At 41.4% G+C, this 23,050-nt stretch overlaps 2 protein-coding genes across 11 annotated transcripts in view; one reads left to right on the top strand and one right to left on the bottom strand.

Annotated features, from left to right (window-relative positions):
* The first annotated feature begins 7,274 nt into the window (after positions 1-7,274).
* SIRAL2 (SIR2 antiphage like 2) lies at positions 7,275-18,930 on the top strand. 9 transcript variants are annotated; one of them, XM_014880343.2, is made up of 8 exons: positions 7,275-7,300; positions 10,319-10,374; positions 11,590-11,842; positions 12,802-13,023; positions 13,637-13,765; positions 14,547-14,832; positions 17,254-17,286; positions 18,694-18,930. In XM_014880343.2, exons 2-8 carry the CDS (start codon positions 10,328-10,330, stop codon positions 18,795-18,797), a joined length of 1,074 nt encoding a protein of 357 aa, XP_014735829.2. In that variant the 5' UTR covers positions 7,275-7,300; positions 10,319-10,327; the 3' UTR covers positions 18,798-18,930. The 9 variants fall into 9 exon arrangements, with proteins under 9 accessions (XP_014735829.2, XP_088020998.1, XP_088020994.1 ...); XM_088164872.1 differs by lacking the exon at positions 18,694-18,930 and adding an exon at positions 18,321-18,650; XM_088164868.1 differs by lacking the exon at positions 18,694-18,930 and adding an exon at positions 18,293-18,650.
* Positions 18,931-20,587: 1,657 nt separating this feature from the next.
* SMC1B (structural maintenance of chromosomes 1B) overlaps positions 20,588-23,050 on the bottom strand; it is a 29,704-nt gene continuing 27,241 nt past the window's right edge. For both annotated transcript variants that reach the window (XM_014880365.2, XM_088164864.1), the window contains 2 exons: positions 22,025-22,135; positions 20,588-21,785 (listed from right to left, as the gene is read on the bottom strand). In XM_014880365.2, the coding sequence (XP_014735851.2) occupies positions 21,675-21,785; positions 22,025-22,135 (222 nt within the window). In that variant the 3' untranslated portion in view covers positions 20,588-21,674. The remainder of the gene's footprint in view (positions 21,786-22,024; positions 22,136-23,050) is intronic.

Here is a 23,050-nt window from a genome sequence, read left to right as displayed (position 1 = left end):
GTCCCAAGACTGTTGACTTTGGTCACCAGTAAGGTTTCACCCTGGCTGTAACCCAATAATTGGTAATTACTGTGCTTCTATTCCCAGAGTGCAGGAACAATGGTGCCACTCCACTTGAGTCAGATAAATGGTTTACCAGGGCTACAAAAGGATAATTGCTTATCCTTTGTTTCTCACCTTTCTTGGGCAGCTGATTGTTCCTACCTCTACCATGCCAGAGATGCTGGTATGGGCAGGGAGTGCCTCACTGCTGGACTGGTTTGCTCACAGGAGTCTTCACTCCTCAGATGATTCAGTCAAGGTTTATCAGAAGCCTCTGAGACCCTAGAGCAGGCTCAAGGATGAGAAGGGTGTGTGTGCATGCACCCCCAGACCGTCACAAGTATCTGTGTATTTAGAGCAAATTAACTTCTCTCATATTGCCAGTTCCTTTCTTCACTTAGGTGACAAAGGTTCTTGAATTGCCTCTAAAGTCTTCTGCCCTAAAAACACAGAGTGGAATTTCTTCTGTTTGTCTTGCATAAACCTTACCTTACACTTGCAGCAGTGCTAAAAGAATGCTATGGCTGCCAAGTCAAGTTAATTAAGAGCATAAATCCATATTACAGATATTTTTGCAATATTCGTTTAGCATGTTATAGGTGTTATACTACTGTCTTGAATTACAGTCACAAATTATTTCTTCTTCATGCTTCCCTGTCTGCTGATCAATCCAATCTGTGTGTCAGATAACACTGCTTCCAATAAGGAATGAAAAAAAATTAGTCTTGAAGTTCAGGCTATCCATCCCTCCTTGGGAGGCAGATTTGGTCTCTTCGCTTATCCTGGAGTTCTGGTGCTACTCTGGACAAAAGATTTTTTTTTTTTTTTTTTTTTTTTGGGGATTAGCAGTACTTTGTTCTTTGCTATCTGGATTCAAAGTCTGAGGATTCAGCTCTGATTTGGAGAAACAATTAAGATAGCTACTGCTGTAGTCAGTGAGAAGTACCTTGAGTATTTAGGGTACTATAATATGCAAAGTAGTAGTACAAAACAGACTCTACTAAATAGGAAATCAAATGAAGAAATATTATTTTAATTTCTATATGAATAATTTCCTCATCTCACAGGAAGTTTAAAATAAATGGCTTAATAGATTTCATTGCAAATAAATAAGTAGCTTCATCTCCAATGGTTTAGAGAATATGCACTATGTTAAGCACAAAAATGGTACATTTCACAATAATGAGAAATTTTTTTGAAGCATGCACCATCCATCCTAAAAGACTAAAAGACAAAGCAGTAGGACTGGGGAAAGAAATATGTGTTGCTGTAAAGTCATACCATAGTGCAAATCCATGGTGAAACAAATCAGGGATGAACAGATAATGCTGACTTTTATATTTCCTGTCTTCTTAGTATCTGAGCCGGCACCTCAGAGTACTGTTCTTGTAAAACCTTTTGCAATGGATTTATTTAAATTTGCTTACATTAACATAGAAATCTTGGAGTAGATTTCTCCAAGACAGTCTGTATTCTTCAGCCTCTAGTTAAACCACTTATTCTCACTCGCATTCAGTAACTTATAATAAATTACCTTTTTTATATTAATCTTGAGTATATTTACATAAATTCTCTCATTCAGATGCATTTAAATCAAATAGTATGCTGTATTAAATAGATAATCAAATAGACTGCTGCATTAAACTCAGTTCTTTGTTGTTTAACAATACAGCTAAAATATAGAACTGGACTCGTAAAAAGGGATTCTTTCTAAACCTGCACAAGAATTCTTCTGACTCTGGCTTCCTGTGGTATGCAGTGCTTGCACAGCTAACAGGCGAGGACAAACTGAGTGAAAAGGAACAATTAGCCACAAAGAGACTGAAAATTGGGAAATTCCTGTTAGTCAAACCTTTTTACTTAAATCCTACCTTTGCACAAAAATCAGGACTTACACTTGGGTGAAACCACCTATAGGTATCTGAATCTCCTCCAAAGGAAATTTTTCACCCAGAACACAGTGCGTAGTGGTTTGTTTTTTTACTTGGTTTCATCTCTGCTGCTATGAGTCACTGTAAGGGATGTAGCAGGAGGAGGCAGCAATGTATTAGAAAGCTGACTTTTAAAAAGCCACCCACAAACTAACTGGCATTTTCTATAATCAAGATTGCATTAGTAGAATAAATCTAATTTTACTTTTATTGTTTCTTGTCAGGAATGGAGAATTCTGGAGAGAGCCACATTGCAATATGAGTCAATATCGGAGGTGATAACTTGCTCCATATATCCAGTAAAACTGGAGATTAGAGAGTCTTTTATGCTTTATCTAGTTAAAAAGACTTAGAGGTAGTTAATGAAATAACAGACTAAAAATTTCTTACAGAAATTACTTATTGTCATATATTCCAGAAAAACATTAAAACTCAAAAATATCCTTACAGATATTTTCTTTCTTTTGTAGAATGCAGGACTTTCATATTATAACTTTTCTGAGCTTTTCTGGGTTACACAGTGTTCAAGTATTTAAAGCTGAGGTCTGAAGACATTGCTGTGATAATTTTGCCTGAAATCTTCTTTCAGTGATACAGGATCTAGGTAGCTCTGAATGAAGGCACAGATTTTTAAATGTAAAACAGAAAGCAGGTGTCCAATTATCTCTGGGCAGGAATCTGTAATATTTAATGGAATTACAGCATATGTTATAGCAAACCACTTTGTTACAACATGCATTAAAAGAGATTGTAACTGAGATCTCACACCAAAAATCAGGTACAATACATAATCTGGTTCTCAGCTCGTGGTGGTGTTAATCCAAGCAAGCATGATGTAAATAGGGTACAATGTTTCATTTCTCTTTAGGCATGCTAGGGAGCATAGGGCACAGCAGTTGCTGGATAGAGAACTTTCCTTCTGAAGTAAAATTTCTTTTGGATTACATCCCTGGGCTCCAGGGCTACAATAACAGCTTCCCTTGTAGGCTGGATGCTGATTTCACAGGAATTACAAAGACAGCTACACCCCAGAGCTGGACTTTGCAGAACTATTTAGGCTACAGGAGAGATCATATTACCAACCATGTCAAAGCAAAGGTCTGTTTCCTGGAAAACTGATGAGTCTTGGCCATTCAATATCTTTATTCTGCAGTTGCACAGTGACATCAGCACACTGAGTCAGACAGCCAGACTGACTGACCATCACTCTTTAGGGTCACAGGCTCCTGTCCTCAGGGCTTCCTTGTGCTGCATTTTCAGAGAACTCCAAGATCTTAACCTCTGTCTCAGCACTGCATTCTGCACCCATGTGCTGCTTCCCATCCATATAGGCTCTCAGTTTGCTGATCTGCAGCTCTGCTTTAAGCTTGTTAAATTCATGTCTGGGCAGAAGAAGTAGCCATTGCACCAAAAAAACCACCAAGCAGGGAAAAACACACGTTTTTATTTAATACCATAGCTGATCTGTTCTAACAGAGCAGAGTAACACCTCTACTTTTGCTCCTCATTTATACAGATATTATTTATGAAATTATTTTGGCCAAAATTTTAGATCTCTGATTTTTGACAATCAGAAAAGAGCTTTTTGCCAGTTCACCAACAAGCTCATATGATAATATTCCCAAGGCTTATTTCCCTGACCTAGTTAAGTTCTTTAACAATAGCAACTTTTTTCAAGCAGAATTTGAGTATTTGCAACTTCCTGTCTGGCTTTCACTCTCCTCGTTCTTTACAGTAGTATGTTTGGTTTAAATCCGCTCCTTCCAGGCTTTATTTTACTTCTTTTTACCTTTTCTCTCGCTCTTTTTTTTTTTTTTTTTTTTTTTTTTTTTTTTTTTTTTTTGTGTGTGTGTGTGTGTGTGTGACTGTCTTATTTTTGGTTTGGTTTTGCTCCCTTTTTCCATTGCAGTTCTGCCTCTCCGCAGTGGTTTTCCTCCCTTTCCCACTGCTGCACACATTGCTGCTGTTCAGAACAGATAAGAACCTTGTGACAGAGCTTCTTTGTTGTTTTGTTGTTGGTGGTGGTTTTTTTGGTCAGAAAAATGCACAATACAAACGCTTTAATCTAAGGACATTCCCATTTAGTTGCACTCCTTAGTTCTTCAAAGCAAACTTGTGTATTCAGACTTTCTTAGAAACAAGATCAAACTAAAGTCAAGGTCAGAAAGAGGGCAGTTAACAGAGTTCATTTCCCCTTTTAATTTGTACTTTTTTTTGCATGTGACTGTACTGAAATGATCACATTTTTAATGTTGCTAATAGAAGGCAGGTGTGAGAGAGGCAGGTGCAAAGTAATGCAAAACCTGATGGTAATTACACCCTGTTAGGTAAGAGTTGACTGTAGGGAGACCTTGTTTGGTGCAGATGTGTTAAATGCTTGGCAGCTTTAAAAATATATCTGCAGTTACATCCAGAGTTATTTTACAGATCATGTCACTCTGCAGGGCATACACACAAATAGGGCTGCAAGTCAACGGTTATCTTTGAAAATTAACCTTTACATCCAGTTATGGGTAAGCTCTAAGTAAAACTGACACTGTTTGAAATCATACTTTGAATTTCTGAAAGTATCTTTCTTCTTCACGGTATTTTATAAACTATTCTGTTTACCAAGATGACAAACTAGTAAAATACAGCCAGCTCCAAGTTAGAAAAGAGTAATCCCCTAATGGAGAGGAACTGGCAGTTCCATTGTGCAAGGCATTTTATCTTGATCAACAGGGGCAGATTGGCTTCTTGCTATGGAAAAAAATAAGGCACAGGTTAGTTTAACGATACCTTTTAGCAAGCTCAATAAGCTTTCATTATGAGTTTTGCCTGGTTTCTTTCAAACCAGCAGGTTCTGGCATAATATAGGCTTGGATTTACTTTATCATAACTTCTCAAAGAGCAAGATGTCAAACATGTAATGTTACATCTCAGCTCATAGAACCACAGCTGAATAATCAGATGCATTGCTTCTTGCAGCCAAAACCAACCAGCTGCATTTCTCAGCCTGATTACATCCTTTCAAGTGTTATTTCCAAAGCTGGCAAACCCCCAAATAAGCATCTGACTTAATGTGTTGTTTAGTACACTTGGACAAACAGATTTACTATGAGAGATAAATCTGAGGTTGAATCAAGTGTTGAACTGATGTAGTTATTGCTTTTAAGTGTGTTTTACCTCTCAGCTGTCCTCGATTGCCTTTCTTTGTTGCTTCTTGAAAGAAACTCCTTCATTTTTCAAAGTTTATGGGTTTCAACTCAGTTCAAAATTATTTTTTCACTGTTACTTTTGCTCCTGAACTTCCTGCTAGTTTTCTCATAATGGTGTTGGCCTGTCACTGTCATATTTAATTATTCACATTATAAAATAATAACATGGAAATTTAATGGATAATAACACATTGTTCCTTCTTATTGTACATTTGGAAAAGTATCTAAGCCTCCTTTTGATTTTACTTTATGTAGTTACTTTTGTACTGTGTTTGGTTGGAAAGTATTGGTATTTTTTGTCCTTAGTAACTTCCTAACTCCTTGCAGGGGAATCCAGAGTTTATGAAATGTACTGTTGTTGTAACTACACTTGGGGTTTTAAAATAATAGGGTAGTTTAAGGATATGAAAGGAGCATGGCTTACAGGAAAATATAGTAATACCAGATTAATTGATTCAGACTGAAAAATGGAAATGCTTTCAAAGGCCTTTCTTCACAAAAATTTCCTCTCACATTTCTTTTTAAATAAATGTGAAATAAAGAATATTAGGCTTTGTAAATCTACAGGATGGGCCAGACATTGAGTCACAAGCTCAGACAAATATTTAGCAAGTCTTTGTAATTCCCATCTACAGCTGAAAAAATATTCTAAGATACACAACAAATTCTTTAGTAATACATTCCAGCGTTAGTACAATAGTGTCAAATAACATTCCAAACTGGATTTCATACATAGTTGATGGGTTTAGAGAGAAGAATATCACCTAGTTCTTTTAAAACACAGTGTCTTTGACCTTCAGGTTTACAGAACCCTCAATATCAGCATGTTGAAATTCCTTGCTGCCTTACTGGCAGCAGTGAAGGGTGGAAGCAAAGAGCTGGAAACACTGTAAGAGTTTCTCCAACTCAATCACGTGTCAGTTTTCAGGTGAGGCTACTTGCATTCTTCCTTCTCCTTCCCTGTTCTCATTGATTCTACCTTGTCCTAGGAACACAATTCTCCAAGTATTTGTCAAACCTTTCCAGAGGTTGCAATACAGTACCATAAGAATAATAACAAAACAAGAAGTGGTGTCTAGGGAACATAACAGAGACAGTTCACAAGGACACAGTGTTCTTACACAGGCTGAAAAGTCAGTGATTTCACAGTGGTCAATACAACTGATCTTGCCAAAACACTGGATATGGAGTAAAAGCTGTGCTTATGTGTCATCTTCAAACCTGGGTATAATTACCAAAATTCTTCCTAAAACTATTACATAATATCAATACAACTCTGGCATTTCATGAACATAACAGAATGGTCAAATCTATCACATGCAAAACCTGTGAGTCCTGACTGTACCCAAAACCAATGGAAATGGCTGACTAGAGAAACAAGGGAAAGAGGGAAGCTTATGCCAAGAAGTACTTCAGGTCTTCAAAAGTCTATAAAATGGTATCATGAGTAGAATCACAGACTGGTTTGGATTGGAAGGGACGTTAAAGCTCATCTTGTTCCCCCTCTGCCATGGGCAGGCATACTTTCCACTATCCCAGGTTACTCCAAGCCCTGTCTTTGGACACTGCCAGGGATGGGGCAGCCACAGCTTCTCTGGGCAACCTGTGCCAGGGCCTTATCAGCCTCATAGCAGAGAATTCCTTCTGCATATAGTTTTGAAACTCCAGTTATGGAATTAAAACCGGAGATTTATGCATTTGCAACGCAGTTTTGCAACTGGAATTTGGGGGCGGCAGGTCTGTAACATTAACAGCCTCCTTTGGCACAATTACAGCCCTCACCCACACCCGACTGCCAGGATTAAAGCAAGGTGCTTCAAAAGGAGGTGGGACCTGGAAGTTTTTTACACTCTGGCTTTAAGATATTAAAAAAAAAAAAAAAAAAAAAAAAAAAAAAAAAAAAAAAAGAGGAGAGAAGGATTGGAAGGGGAGGAGGCGCTGTGGGTGTTGGCGATGTGACTCGCTGAGGAGAGCCGGCTGAGAGCAGGCCGGGCTGTCCTGCTCTCCTCGCAGGTGACGTGCCCAGGTGGCCCGTGTGTCACCTGCTGTCATTTGCTGTCACAGCATCCGCCTCACGATGCCTCGGCCACCCCCGCCAGCCCCGCCGTGCCGTCAGTAGAGCCGTCCAAGGTAACGCGGCCGTCTAGTCCTTCTTTTTTTCTTTTGTTTTGTTTTGCATTCTCCTCACCGCAGTGTTTTTCATCTCCAACGCCTCTATCACCAGTAGGTTTTTGGAGTACTAACTGCTTAATGTGCGGGGTACCCAGCGCGCTTTCTCCTGTAACTGAGAGCTGCCTGCTGGATTTCACACAGAGCCGCAGCTGGGTACTCTCGCCTCTCAGGGGTGTTTTTAGGGAGTCGCGGCCGGTCCCACATCCGTTCCCGGACCAGAACCTAGGGGACAGACCCGTTCACCTCCCCGCCGACACCCCTGGAGGGTTTGGGAGTAGATTATAATTGGACTCTGCATTTCGGAGCCGCCCGGAACCTTGGCGGCGGGGCGGCTGTTTCCCGGGGGAGGGAAGGCTGCGCGCGGAGCCTGTCCGGCTCGCTCCCGGAAGCCGGCAGGGAATTGGGGCCGGCAGGAGCAGCGGTGCCGCCCGGCCCCTGCTCCCGGCCTGCTTTTTCTCGGAGAGAATGGGCGGGCTCGGCACGGGCCGTTCCTGTTCCCGCAGCTTCCCTTGCGTTGAACGTTTTAGGCTGTTTTCAGATCTAAAAGTGCCCGGAAACACTCGCTTGATCGAGTCAGCCCGGTGCGCTGGAGTTTCAGTCGGTGAACAGAGCTCGTATTGCACTGATACAAACGGAGTGTGTCGGGCAGGAAAGATGTGAGATTAGAAGTTGTTCCGACTTGGGAGTAAGAAGCCAGCTGCCATCCCCGCTGTCAGGCATCTCTGGATCATAATGGGCTCCTACTTCCAGCCTGCCATGAGGAAACCTTGTGGAAAAGCAGCTGCCATGTCCGGAGCAGCTCCCACTACTCGGACCACCGGGAGATTTGATCTCCATTGCTTTGGTGCCTAGAGAGGCTGACCTGGAACAGAGACTAGACAGAGTTAAGAGGAATAAAATAGGTATTTATTGAAAGGCCTTAAAAGCATACGCCTTGGGCAGTACAAGATCCTGGCCGGGGCTACACCCAGGATGGATCCGAGATGGATCCCGATCCGGAGTTGGTTCATCTACATATTGAGGTTAATTGTCCAAACACAGCCCCAGGTTATGAAGTCTCAGCCCCCTGGCTTGCCCCCTTTCCCTCACCATTGTTTCTGCTTTTTGGTTACTGGGTGTCCTTCACTCTGTAGTTGGGAAGGGATTGTTGTGTATAACTACCCTGGGAAGAGAACTTACCAACACCTGATACGAAGTTTCAGAGTTACATACCAGGCACCGGAGAATTTGAAAAATGTGAAAGCTAAAACCCAAGGCATCAGTTTATGGCAGCTATTTCTCTGTGAGGACTGGGGGAACATTGCTCCCACTTCCTTGCACAGCCAGGCCTTCCAGAAAGCAGCTTCAGGAGCTAAACGGGAACAGCGAGGTCTGAAATGCTGATATTGACAGCAGCCTGTGGTGAAATGCTTTTATGACATTTGGGGAGTTATAATTAATAAAGCTTTCTTGAATGGGGTTATAAAATAAGAACTATCTTTTCCACAAAAGTAAGTTGCCCTTTCTTCCTGTGTTGTTTTTGTGTTGTGCTCTCATAATGTTCTCATGTATGAAGGAGTCTTGTGGCACCTGGGGGCATGTTTTATGGTGATGATGGTGATGCTGGGGTGGTGGCCTTGATGATCTGGAAGGTTTCTGCCTTGATGGTTCTGTGTGATTTTGAAGTGCTTTGCCCTAGAGGATTATTATCCTGATTTTTGGATGTGCTAATGATCACAGTGGGGCACCTCCATAGGATACTGTGGGTCAGGGAAGGGAGTACAGAAAAAATGAATATTGCAACAAGGAAATATTTTTCCACCTTAAAAGATACCCTGAGTGCATTTGCTGAAGACATCTGTGTGGTTTTTTTGTTGTTGTTGTTGTTTGTTGTTTGGGGTTTTTTGTTGTTTTTGATTTTGTTTTGGTTTTTTGGCTTGGATTTATTTGTTTGTTTTGGGGGGTTGTTTTGGCTTTTTTTTGTTGTTGTTGTTGGGTTGGAATTGATTAGTTGAAGGGTTTTTGTGAGTTTTTAAATTTTGGGATTTTTGTGTGGGAGGGTTGGGGTGGTTTGCTTTTTTTGGTTTTGTTTGTTTGTTTTGTTGTTGGGTTTTTTTTGTTGTTGTTTGTTTTTTGGGTTTTTTTTTTGGGGGGGGGTATTTTTTGTTAGTCAAATAATCTCAAATTTGGAACCTCTTGCTTCCATATTAGCTTTCAGCATATGAATGCAAGAGCTGGCAACTACTTTAGGAGCCCTAAGGTCTGGCACAATGTTTATTTGAGGGGTTAGGGACTGCAGTTTGCCATCACCACCACCAAAAACTGTGTCTCAAAGCCAAACAAAAAATACATCCTCATTAAAAAAAGACATGTAATGAAACTTGGGGATTTCTAAGTAATGATCCCATAGCCATTTCTCCTGCCAAGACAGAATCTTTCTTGCACTTCAGATATAAGACATAATAGATGATACAGAAATAAGGGTTTTTTTTTCTCAGCAAGTATTTTAAATAAAACCTGTCATACCCTGCAGTCTGGTCATGTAGCCAGGTGGCTCTCAGAGGACTTCTTGTGAGTAGGATGTCATGTGGAAGTCTGGTTTCCACAAACTGGATTGAATAAACTGGTGAAAAAAATAATGAAGGAACTCATAATTGACTTGAAATGACTTGCAGTCTTAGTGGGTATGATAAATTTTATCTTGAATTTAGACAGAAGTATTTTTTAGCTGCATGAACAGCTACATCTCTGTTTGTTATCTCAGTCCTATGGCATTTGGAAGCTTAACTGGAGCTGTGCTGGGTTTGCACACTTGTCCTTTGGCAGATTTGTTTCCATCAGTGCCTTGCTTCACTGGGATGTGACACGTGGAGCCTTGATATTAAAATAGTTGGTAGGAATAAAGAGAAAAAAGTCAGCAGTGATCCATCTCATTTTGGTTTTGGCTTTTTCTAAGGTAGAAGCATTAAGAATTATTTTGCTTTTTGTTTTATTCAGGTCTCAGAGATGGATTCACCAGAAGGGGCCACAATTAGAAGTGAGCAGAAATTCAGGTAACTTGTATTAGAGTTGATACAAAGCTGTCTCTTAATGCAAATCTGAAACCACAGTGGGAATAAACTATTGAATATTGAATACAAGAACAACATCATGCCTGAAAACTTGAAATTATCCAAGAAGCTAGTTTCTTCTCTGACCAAGTACTTCATGCTCACTCAAGTTGTTTATGAGGAATAAATAATGAGAGGAAGCAATTTGGGCTAAATGTAGCAGGAAGGCGTGGAGTCATCAAACACACTTCATTTGTAGGCACTAGCTAGCAACCATACCTACATGTTTATTGCTTTGCCTGAGGCCATTTCAAGTTGAACATTATAGTTTGACCTAGACAGTTTCAGGTGATTGTGAAATAAGAGGTGTTAATAATCTTTATTACCATGTTACCAGGAACTGAAAATCTGTAAAGGTAGGTTGGAAACTCAGGGGTTTCTGTACTATTGAAATCCTTGTTTGTACAGAAGTGATTTTGCTGTATGGTTTATATGCATTTTCACTTCTTTGCTGAGTAATCATGAAAGACAGGTTTTCCTCACAGTTCCCTGTGCTGGTTTGTGCAGAGACTATGGATGTCACACTAACACACCTCTGAGGGGATCTGTGGGTAGTAATCTCTAAATAGTGAGTTGGATGAACCCTTGATCTGAAGCAGCATGACTGCTATGTTCACATATTCTGCAGTGATCATCAATGAGAATAAAATATTTCACTTTTTCTGAGAAAAAACCCAAAAGTTTGTTTTCTTGGAATATTGTGACTTGCCCCTTTGAAATAGTTCTACTTCCTTTCTATCACAGGTTTTAGTTCAGTCACTGGACGTTCTTTTGCCTACTTCTTTCAGTATTTCATTGGAAATGGTGTTTGGCTTGCCCAGCGGCCTGGAAATTGGCAATTGTCAATTTGGTCCACAGAGATAGTAGTGATTTGAAGTTGTTAGCATTTTTTTGGCTGGCATTGACCATTCACATTTATCTGTCTGAAATGGCAAAAAGGCTTCAAGGTTATTGTTGGTTTATGGGAGGCCGTGAGCTTCTTGAGGCTGCCCATCTCATTCCTTATGTAGGAATGGAGAACTCTGTTCCTGCTGGTTGGTTGGTGTTTTGCAGAAGCTTTAATGGCTCAGGTGAAGTTCTGGAGTCAGTCCCTGAGCTCTTCAGGCAAGCCAGGAAATGCGCCGTGAACAATGAACGCTTTTGTTTTCTGTGTTCAAGAAAATTCTTAAAAAGCCTTGTAAGAAAGCAGCCTCGGGACCTTCTCCTGGTAATTGGGACGGGGGTGAGTGCTGCAGTAGCCCCAGGAATCCCTGCACTCTGTTCCTGGAGAAGCTGCATTGAGGCTGTCCTTGGAGCAGCTGAGCAGCTGGAGGTGCTGCACCCGGGGGATGTCGCTGAATTCCGTAAGAAAGTTAGCAAAGAGAGAGACCTGCTTGTGGTTGCACATGATCTCATCAGGAAGATGTCTCCAGTGAGTATGTTTATAACCTCTGTTAATTTCTACATCTAGTATGTACTTTTGTTCTGTTATAAGGAAGCACTGCTTCCAAAAGTTGAATATTTTCTAGTGAAAATGGAAATTTTGTGAGTAATCATACAGCACATTGTACATTTTGGGGAGGCTAAAAAATCCCTGTGTTTTAGTGTAAGTTACCATTCATCAGAATTAATGCAAGCAGGAGTCCTGACTATTAAATATTTGCTGTAATTTTTTGAGAAGTGAAAGAGAAATTTCTAGATATGTGGCTATAACTGGAGAGACCCTGGAAGTACAGGTAGCCCTTGAGCCTACTGATGACCTTGGGCCACACATTGCGAATAACTGGTGCAGTTCACACTTCCCTGAGGACAGCCCATGCACGCCCAGTCTCAGTCATCTGAGTTTCCAGAGGTTTTCAAACTGTGTTAAGACCTTTTCCAAGTCTTCCTTCTAGCTGAAATAATCTGTGTGACAGACATAATGTAGGCTGGGGTGAGCCTCTCAACAGCCCCAGTGCCCAGTGTGACATGCATGTGTTCATAGCAGATTTAATCATTAATAAAGTTTTCTCAACCAGGAATGAAAAACAACTCTCCCCCCTCCCCCTCCTCCCTTTAATAATATATCCCAGGGATATCCAGGAGATACTGAATAGCTGAATACTGATAAAATACTGGTATGTCTCAATCCAGGGTAAGCTAATTTTAGTGTTGTTATATTGTACTTATATTACAAGCTCTCATGAGAAACCCAGACTGTTGTTTGGAGCTACACTAAGAGAGGCAAGAGCTCTGGAACAAATTGAGATTTGTTTTGGGTGGTTTTGGTTGTTGTGCTGTTCAAGTCCTCTTCTACAGGAATGCTTTGGCATTAAGTAGCCAGATGGTGTGGGTTCCTGTGGGAGGCAGCTGTACAGAGCCTGATGGACTGTTCCTCTCCTCTTTCCTCAGCGTACCGGGGACACAAAGCCCAACTTCTTCCAGGATTGCTTAATGGAGGTGTTCGATAATTTAGAACAACACATTCAGAACCCTGTGGTTCTGCAATCCATCCTGAGGCTCATGGAGAGAGGCACAATGGTTCTGACTACAAACTATGACAATTTGCTTGAAATATTTGGTCAGCAACAGGGTAAACCTATGGAATCTTTAGACCTTAAAGATAAGGATAAGGTACGATGACAGCAGTAAAATTATTAGATTTAATATATGACAAGTCAGCACATAAGCTGCACTGAAAGATGTCTTCCTGTTTAAAGAGTCAAGACTAAAAGTTGTTCATTGTTAAAGCATGTCTATAAGCTACAGCAGATGCCCAGATGTTTCTTTTACATATATCTTTATTCTGAATAGTCTGGTAACAGTTACCAAGGAGAATTTCATGTGACACATTTGTTAAGCAGTTCCCTGCCATTTACTGGGAAAAACCCACAAATTGTTTAACTTAAGTAAAGTCATTGTTAAAATTCCAAATAGAATTTCATCTGGCTGGCAGTTAATTTGCTGTTCATACCTTTTCTGTCAGTGCTCCTGGAACTTGCTTCTTAGTTGACTGGCTGTTTAACCCAAAAAGCCAGAGACAGGTGCAATATCAGCCATCGCATTTTTGTTATGATTAAAGTGAGCTGTGTAATTAGGAATTGCAATCTCTTGCTGTAGGAAAGTGCAAAAGGACTTGTTTCTGCTTTAAGTGGTTTGTAAGTCAGTTCAGCTGTATAGTTTTGCAGATTCATGGTGACTGTGGCATGTTATAACTAAAGAATGTATCTCACATGATGTGCTTTAGGTTCTTCAGTGGGCAAGGGGCCACGTGAAATATGGAGTTCTTCATATTCACGGCTTATATACAGATCCCTGTGGAATGGTGCTTGATCCCTCGGGATATAAAGATGTTACTCAAGATCCTGAAGTCATGGTTTGTGTGATTTTTAAAATTTTCACTATGTTTTGCCAAACAGTTTTCTCGTAATCACTGCAGACAAGATACGAAAGGCTGTGTGGGATCCTATCAATGAAATACTTGGAGACCACAGGAATTATTCAGAAAGGTGGCTCTGTTGCAAGGGCAGTCTGTGCCCTTGGGTACTGTGGCTGTGTAAATCACAACCAAACCCCTCAGCTGGATGTCAGAGTTTGTATCTATCCTTGAAAAGAACAGGAGCCTTAAAATACTGGACACCAGGACAAGGATTCATCATCTTACGATTGCTAGGTTTCTTAGGGGTTTAAACTGGTACCAGCTCTGGATCCTGGACTTAACTTTGTCTTAGCTGTCACAGGACGTGAAACGTTTGGTCAAGAATATTCATTTTCCTTATTTAGAGACTGACCTAACAGGATCACAATATTCTGTCATTCTAATTTCTTTCAATGTAAATTCCCTTGCTGGCAACACTTACATGCCTGTTTAAATTCCATGGAATGGCTTGGGTTGGAAGGGTCCTTAAAGATCATCTTGTTCCAACAAAATTGTATTTGCATGATAATTTTGCCTTTTGTGTGTGTGTATGTATGTGTAGGAACAATGGTTATGAAATGTCAGTTTGGCCTGGTCTTAAAACATTTGCTTTTTTTCAGGTCACTAGTGAGGTTCTGCTCTGCTAATCCTTTTTTGGATGATGTATTTTAAAAGTTCTGACCTTGGCTTTTGTCTGCTGAAGTAAATGTGGCCCTTCTTTGTTTCTGTTCCTTCACAGGAGGTTCTTCAGAACTTGTACCGAACCAAGTCTTTTTTGTTTTTGGGTTGTGGAGAGACTCTGCGTGACCAGATATTCCAAGCTCTTTTTCTTTACACAGTAAAGAACAAAGTGGATCTAGAACATTACATGTTGGTGCTTAAAGAAAACGAAGACCACTTTTTTAAGCTCCAAGCAGATATGCTGCTTCATGGAATAAAAGTGGTGTCCTATGGGGACTGCTTCCAACAATTCCCAGAGTATGTCCAGGATCTGACTGCTCAAATCTGCAAACAGAGAAGTCCAGGTAACGTGGCCTCTTCAACAGCACAATCTGGAGCAAGTCCTGGGCAGTTTGCCCTGCCTGAACACTGCAGCTAATCTGAGGCACTGACCTTGTGTGCAGCTTTGTTGCTTGTGAGGGACATTCAGAGTTGGAACATATGGCCAACTGTAACTAGATTTTTTTTTTTAAAATCTGTGTATTTTGGAGGTCTGTGGATTCTTGCAAATTTCATCCTGAATTCCAGATTTGTCTCTTTGTTAGTATTTGGTAAAATGTTTACTTAACATATATTTATAATGTGAACTACTTCAGCTTATTGAGTATTACATTATCAGAAATCTGACTTGTCAGGAAGAGACTAAGAATTGAAGGGATTAACTGATAGGATAAGCTGGTTGAGCCACAATATCTGACTGAGCATAGAATGGGAAATTAAATCAGTGCATGGCTTATTACACTAAGAGTTATGAAGAGAATGATGAGAAACAGCTGTATGTCTAAGGAAGGAGATTTCTTTAATGTTTTCCAAACAAGGACAGCTCCGTTTTGGTTTATCCAGAGAACAGAGGAAAATAACTAAACGACCTTAGGAAGCACTGCTATTTGACAGCTCTTCTATTTATAATTTCAGTGAAACTGTTTTTTCCAAAATTATTTCCAGGTGGTGCATAGCAGGAACCTTTTCCTGAAAAGTGCATGCCCTAATTAATATCCTGTTTTTTGTGACTTGATGAATATTCCAATTAGACTGCATTAGTTTTTCTTTATATGAAGGCTAGAAAAAAATACTTTCACGCAATTGAGATTTGAGGAAGTTTGTCTGCAGTCTGATTTGCATCAGACTTGCAGGAGGAGGGACTCAGATTTGAAAATCTCATGATCTTATTTACAAGTCAAGATGCCAAGTAAAACCATTTTCAGGTGCGCAGAACTGCTCTGTGTATCAACAATCTGTCAGGGTTTGGTTTTTTGTGCCTATTTACAAACTCTCTTCTAAAATGTAGCAGGGAGAGTTTGTTAAGAGGGTTATATTAAAGAAATGAGAAATGCAAAACCAAAATAAACCTGATGCACACTGGGGACTACAGGCCCCTGGACACTCACTGGAAAAGGAACACAGCAAACTGCAAGCAGTCCAGGAGTCCTGGAATGCCTTGAGGACCTCTTCCTAGGAGAGGTGATGGAGAGCCCAGCAGAGGAGAGGCTCAGCTAGACGTGAGTTCAGGGTTGGTAGTAGCCTGGGCTGGAGTAATCATGTCCTGGTGTAATTTTTAATTTGCTAACCATGATGAAGTTGCTTAGCCATATTAGTTGAAAAATTGTGTCCACTGACTGGAAAAGAGGAAACATAATTTCCATTTTTAAAAAGGGAAAAAAGGAAGACTTGGGGGATGTGAGTAAAAAATGGGCTGGATGGTCACAGTCAGGGCTGTTGTCAGTGTGGATGGAAACTGATGGAAGCTGTGTCCTCCAGGAGTCTGTATTAGGATCAGGACCATGTAATGGCTTTGATGGGTATGTAGACAGTGAGCTCAAGTGTATCCTCAGCAGGTAACAGCAAGATGAGAGCTGTGGTTGTAGGGGAGGGATCACAGAGAGAGACCTGGATAGGCCGGAGAGGTAGGGCTGTGCAGTCACCAAGTTCAGCAAGGCCATGGTTCTGCAGCTGGGCCACGGCAATTACAAACACAAATCCAGGCTGGGGATGAGCAGATGGAGCAAGCCTGGGAAGTGGGGGGACTTGGGGTTGCTGGTGGCTGAGAGCTGGACAGGCCCTATCCCAGAAACTCCCCTGTGCTGGGCCGAGAGTCCAGTGTGGGCAGCTGGGAAGGGGGGATTCTGCTCCTCTGCCCTGCTCAGGTGAGACCTCACCTGCAGAGCTGCACATCAGAAGGACATGGAGCTGCTGGAAGTGGGTCCAGAGGTGGGCAATAAAGATTATCAGGGGCTGGAGTACCTCAGCTTTGGAAACAGGCTGTGAGAACTGTGGGTGTTCAGCCTGGAAAAAAAGAAGGCTCTAGGAAGACCTTAACAGCATTCTTACAGTGCTTAAAGGGGCTCCCGGAGAGCTGGAGAGGGACTTTTGGAAAAGGGCACATAGCTTCAAACTGCGAGGGCATAGATTCAGGTTAGATATAAAGAGGATGTGTTTGTGTGATCAGAATGGTGGGACCCTGGCACAGATTGCCTAGAGAAGCTGTGGCTGCCCCATCCCTGGAAGTGTCCAAGGCCAGGCTGGATGGGGCTTAGAGCAACCCGGGATAGTGGAAGTTGTCCCTGCCCATGGCAGGATGGGTGGAACTGGATGAGCTTTAACATCTCTTCCAACCCAGACTATTCTGAGATTCTAAACACAAGCTTGCTGTTTTGGGATGGTGCATAAAAGTATAAAAACTTCCTGGATACTCATGTGTGTTGCTGATGTCTCTTACACTTCTCTAGATGCTGATCGGGTGGACAGCACAACGCTGTTGGGTAAGTAACATTTTTATTTTCACAGGAAGTTCCATAATCCTACCAACACCAGAAAAATACCCCTCTTATTTCCAAAGTAATGAAGTAATTAGTGTCCAGAACTCTGATTTAGCTCTGGAAGTTTGCTGAAAGCTTTTTTTTACTCTCTGGTTTTCTTTCTGCCTCGTGGCAGGTAACTGATGGCCTTTTCAGGTCTATCAAATGACAAATGACAATATTAACTCAGAGTACTCTGGTGAACGTTAGTAACTTTTCATATACATTTCCTGGAGTTTTTACATGCTAACATTACCAAGATATTTGGCTTAGATTTCCAAATACAGGTTTCTGTTCCAAAAGCCCTACTTAATAAGGGGGTCAGGAAGAGTGAATCTCAAGGGTGTGGTACTGAAGATGATTTTTCAGCTGAGCTGTTCAGGTTGCTTTGTGCTATTTTGCAAATAACCCAAGTAATAATACATTCTGATTGATGGAAAAAATACAGCAAACCAACTTTAAAAGATTCCACTCCTGAGAGATCTGTGCTGCTGCAGCCAACATCAGAATTGTAGAGAAATACCATCTGGTACTGCATGTAAGTGTCTTTGGCAGTGCAGGAGGTAAACCCCCTGCTCTTTCCCAATAAAAAAGTACACAGGCTCCAAGACACTTGTGTGCAGGTGTAAAGTCTGAGATTAGTTTTGTAATTCCAAGGGGATTTTAAATTTACCTTTCTCTCAACTGAGTTCATAAATCCCATTTTCAATAAAGTACAACTGCGTGGAAGAAAAATCAAAACCTTGAATACAATTTATTCCAGTACTTCTTAACATCCCTCTTAACAGTCTTTCTTGTTAGCACCATCTTTAGGTAGTTTTAGCACCTGTTTAGTTGTAGTTCAGAATACAGACAAAGAGGATTACTGTGCTTAATACCTCACAAAATCTAAGTTAATGTTCTGGTTCTGAAGGAATTTTTATTCCATTCATGTTACTCTCTATTTACGCTGTTTATGTACTTCCAACAGCAGCTTACACCAAGGATTTTTGTTGCAGACTTCTGGAATGGTTCAGTTTGGGACCACTGGAGCAATCTATTTCAACCCTCCAGCTCAAGCTGGGCTGTCTGAATAACAGATCCAGACTCACGTGTGAGCCCCACAGCTGTTAAATTAGCTTTGGCAAAAGGCAGCTGAAGCCTGAGCAGAGTCCCTGTTGTTTGTGTCAGTACCAGAGATCAGTTTTGGGGGAGAGCTTGAGTCCAGACCTTTAGCATGGTTAATGGTACATGTACTTCAGAATCCAAATATGAGAACCTCAGGGGACCAGGACTGGGTTTATTTTGCTAGCTGGTGCTTATAATAAAAAATACGCTAAGCACATGGATGTAGTAATATTAATGTGTTTTCTTTCCCCTCTCTCACCCCAGGAACTTCATGTGTGGATTGTGCTAAAAGGAAGTTAGGAGAAAGCAGCACTGATTCTCCTAAGAGAGTCAAGCAGCCAGATAATGATATACCCCCTCTTGAATGAAAAAGCCCCAAGCACTCCAAGCTTTTTAACAGTAGGTGTTTTACATCTGCTGCATGGAAAGTTTTGAGCTGGTATTTCCATGATTTTAAGTGGAATAAAACTGTACATACTAGCTTTCTCTTTTCTAAAGCCATAACTGTGTCACGTGTGTAAACCTTGAGAGTCAAATGAGTCACTCCTCTGGTACTGCCAGAGCACTTGGGCAGGACCTGGAGGGTCAGACAGAAGCAGATGCAACTTCTCTTTGCGGTTATGTGAAGCCACTTGGACCAAATTCTTCCCCAGCTGAAGCCACACAACGTTTGAATCTGTCAAAAGTGCCTCTTGGCACACCTGCCTTTGAAATACAGGAGTTTCAGTTCTCCCATTAGCTGAACTGCAGGTGGGTTTCTGGATTCGCCAGGGGTCTTGCAGGCTTTAGTCTCTGAACCCCAAGTCCTGCAGAACAGTGTTGTTCCACATTTATGGAACCCACAGGATGATGACCCACCTGCTTTCCAATTTTGACAAGAGGATTTGTTTTTTCTTTTGTCTGGTAAGGCACAAGGTCACCTGGGGAGGAAAGGCTGGAAGAGTGCTGCATCTGCAGGAACAGACTACAGGGCAGGCACTCTCTGACCTCTCTGCAGTGGGTTCTTGTGGAAATGTTTTAAATATTGCTACACCACACACTGTGCTGCCTGCTGCCTTGGACAGCAGGTAACAGTCTTGCAGTGGAACAGAACTCAGTCAGTATCAAAGGATCCATCTGCAGGAAATTCCTAGTGTGTAAGTTTGCCTTTGGCTGAACTGCTCCAAGGGTGAAGGTGAGGCCCAGAACTACCTGGTACTTCCTCCACCTGCATTATCTTGGCAGCAAGACAGAATTCCCACTGCAGCTGCCAGCACTGGTACATACCTGTAGTTTTTCCAGCTGGCTCTCACCTCAGTGTCTGCAGGAGAGCACGTCCAGGGCTGTTATTTGTGCTGATGCCAGCACAGGTACCTGGCAAGGCTGAAGGATTTTTCCTGTCAGCTTTCCCTGTGGCTCTTTCCTAAGGACTTTTGTTATACCTTCTGAGAGCAGGTCACATTGTACTGGGGTGTTACAGGGAGGGCAAGGGGTGGGTCTGGCAGGTGACCTTTCTCTCGCAACTGTGGCTTGGCAGGTCTTTACTCCCTTGTCAAACAACCAATTCCTGCAGTTGCCTGGGACAAAAAGCTTCAGTGAGGTGCACTGTTAGGATCCTGCTGTGCTCCCACAGGCCTTCAGGCAGACCCCAGCAACCCTGTTCCTCTTAGAGGGTCTATTTATACCAACATCACTTCTGAAAATTGTCTTTTAGCATCACATATAGCATCATCTATGAGATTACCCTCTAACATAAGCTTTTGCAGGCAGCATAAATGGGCTGCTTGGGAAAGTGATTAGTCAGGCTCTTTGGATCCTGATGATCAGCTCAGAACACTTCACCTGTTGCTTCAAGCTGAAGCAAAATCCATCACTTGCATTGGGGTATTTATGACCCTGGTTACTACCACTCTTTAAACCCTAAAGGCATGCAACTCCTTATTTGTGTGCTTGAAGTCACATGACAATAGGAAATCCCATCCCTCCCCTTGGTAAGGATCTGTTTACATCCACCCAGCATTGGTGATTCTTCCCTTGTAGGTACTGTTGCACTGTAGCTTGTCGACAGCCTCCTCTCTTGAGGGCCGTCTATTGTACCCTCAGAAGGAGAAGAATGAGGGGTTATTTTATCTCCAGACACCTCTGGTACTGGATTCTGAATTAAGGCACTGATGCTGACTCATGCCTCAGAGCAAATTTATTCAGTAAAGTGTAGCAATAACACAAGTATTTGATAAACATCTGTATTCCTGTGAAACATGTTGCACTCCTGCTCAGACACTTCCTCCCTGAGGCAGGATCCCCACAGACCCAGCACAAGCCAGGGCTCACAGCACATGCCAAGGCAGGTATGTGTAAGCAACCCACAGGACAAAAGGAACCTGCTCTGTGAACACAAGATGTAATTGTTATGAACAACCACAAACCAAGGGAAGCTCTTTAGCACACACGGAGCAGAACATAAGCCAGATAAAGTGATTCCAGCTTTCAGTTTTCTTTACCCAACTTCATTAACTTCAGATGAAAAGTTCATTAACTTTCATCTGCTTAGATGAAAAACAGCCAGCGAAGTAACTTCAGTGTACTGGGACAGCTGCATAATGACATTAAATTTTTCTATATTTCAATATATATTTCCTTTGCCTCCATAGCATCTGACTCATTCTTTCCACTTCTGTATGAGGTGAAACAGCTCAGAGGTGAAAATTTTCAAGGTTACATCACAGCTCTAGAGCTGCATTGCAAGTTTTTGTACAGTTAACTAATACTTGTAAGGTTGCGTTGAAGACTGAAGTCTTTCTGGTTGTCACAGAAGTCACTCAAGATAATGAACATATTTCAGTACCTTACTCTTTTAGAAAACAAAAATAATCCTATCTGAAGGCAAACAGATGCAGCTACAACACAAAAACACAAAAGGTCCTGACTGGAGCAGTGAGCCCCTGAACAGCTTGCTGGCACTATGGACTTTTGCTAAGAAAAGCAAGAGGCTTGTTCTTTGGGATACTGTACTTACAGAAATGAACCTGTATCCCTTCTTACAGCCAAAATATCTGGAATGGAAGCTTTGGGTACCAGTGTGCACACCTCAGAAATAGCCTCTGTAACAAAACTGCATCAATATTTGCAATATTTTGCAAAACTGCTTCACTTGAAAAGTGAACATTTCCCTGACAACCTTTAATAGCCACATTCAAACTCAGGTTTGTAACTGTCAGCTGTGAATCCTTTTCCTGTTGTCACCTGGCCCTGACACGATCCATGTGCTATTCAAAGAGAGAACCACGGCTGGGCCTCTCTGCTGAGTCCTGCTCTTCCTCCTCTGGGTACTCAGTAAGATCCAGGGTCAGGATTTGGCTGAACATAATATCGTTGTGCTGAGAAGAAGGAGGATCACACCATGTAACACACTTCTGGTATTTGAAATAAACGTAACTATTAGATGCAATCATGAGCTTGAGTTCCCCAAAGGATGTTCCCTGGAGCCAGTGCCTGCACAGCAGGACACAGCCAGCCACCAACTGTGTGTGCATGATTCACTGGAGCAACACTTCAGGTGTGACCCAGCACTTCCCAACAAACCCATGTGCATTATTTAACCATAATTAATTGTTACCTCAGGACACACTCCCAGCAATGCATCTGCCTTGCAATAAAACTCTTCCTTCAGGGAAATAACTATCATTTGGAACTGTTCATGTGCCTGTTCTCTAATGAAACTCGAGACCTTTGGAAAGAAACCAAGTATTTCAGTTAGTTCTGGCAACCTGAAACAATCCTGTGATTAGGGAATGGTGAGGGAAGAACTGAACTGTGCTAGCTGCAGAATTCCATCACGAAATAAGATTGCTAAAATGAAAAATAAACGAGTTCTAAAAGCCAGGTATTTTGCATGGTTTTAAGACAACCCCTCAGGCGTGCTAATTTTGAAATCATTTAAGAAAATAATGGTTCATTCCGATGAATAAAGCTACAAAAAGACACCAGTGCCAATGAACAACAATTTTATATAACTAGAGAAGAAAGTGGAAATTTGTATATAAGTTTCTTTTAAAAATCTGAAAGGTTTGCTACTGGCTGTATAATAACTTAAATTAGTTCACTGCAGACAGCAGCAAGTTTTTCAATGATAATGCAACTTAAAGGTACAAAATTTAAGTTATTAACTAGTGAGCATTGCAATGTCCCCCAATATAAATTAAATGCTGCATAAAGGAAAACCAGTACATTTTTAATGAGCCCTCTGCCTGCACAGCTCTATCTACATGACATGGAAATTAATTTTTTAATGGAAGATCCCTTAGTAAGTAACAGAAAGAACTGTTGTTACCAAGTTACAAACTTGTATTTGTTCTGTTATTTGTTCTAATAATTTAAGAGTATAGTTCCAATTAATGAGAGATCTGCTTTAATACATCAAAGAATGGAAAGAAACAGATTAATTTATTAGGATAAAAAATGGATACCAGTGAGTACCAGCAACAATCTTTACAGATCACTTTTGCTCACTTGCAGTACTTAATTTTAGCTCTGTTTGAATTGAGAAATCCAGGTGCATAGAGGCAAAATCACCTGTTTCCAGTATTTTGACAAGAATGGTGCTTAGCACATCCTTAGGCCTGAAGGGGACCTCTCTTCTGCC

The sequence above is a fragment of the Sturnus vulgaris genome, chromosome 5, assembly GCF_052056855.1.
Source record: "Sturnus vulgaris isolate bStuVul1 chromosome 5, bStuVul1.hap1, whole genome shotgun sequence".
NCBI classification, from domain to species: Eukaryota; Metazoa; Chordata; class Aves; order Passeriformes; family Sturnidae; genus Sturnus; species Sturnus vulgaris.
The sequence above is the reverse complement of the archived record's forward strand: the minus strand, read 5'-3'. Positions and strand labels throughout refer to the sequence as shown.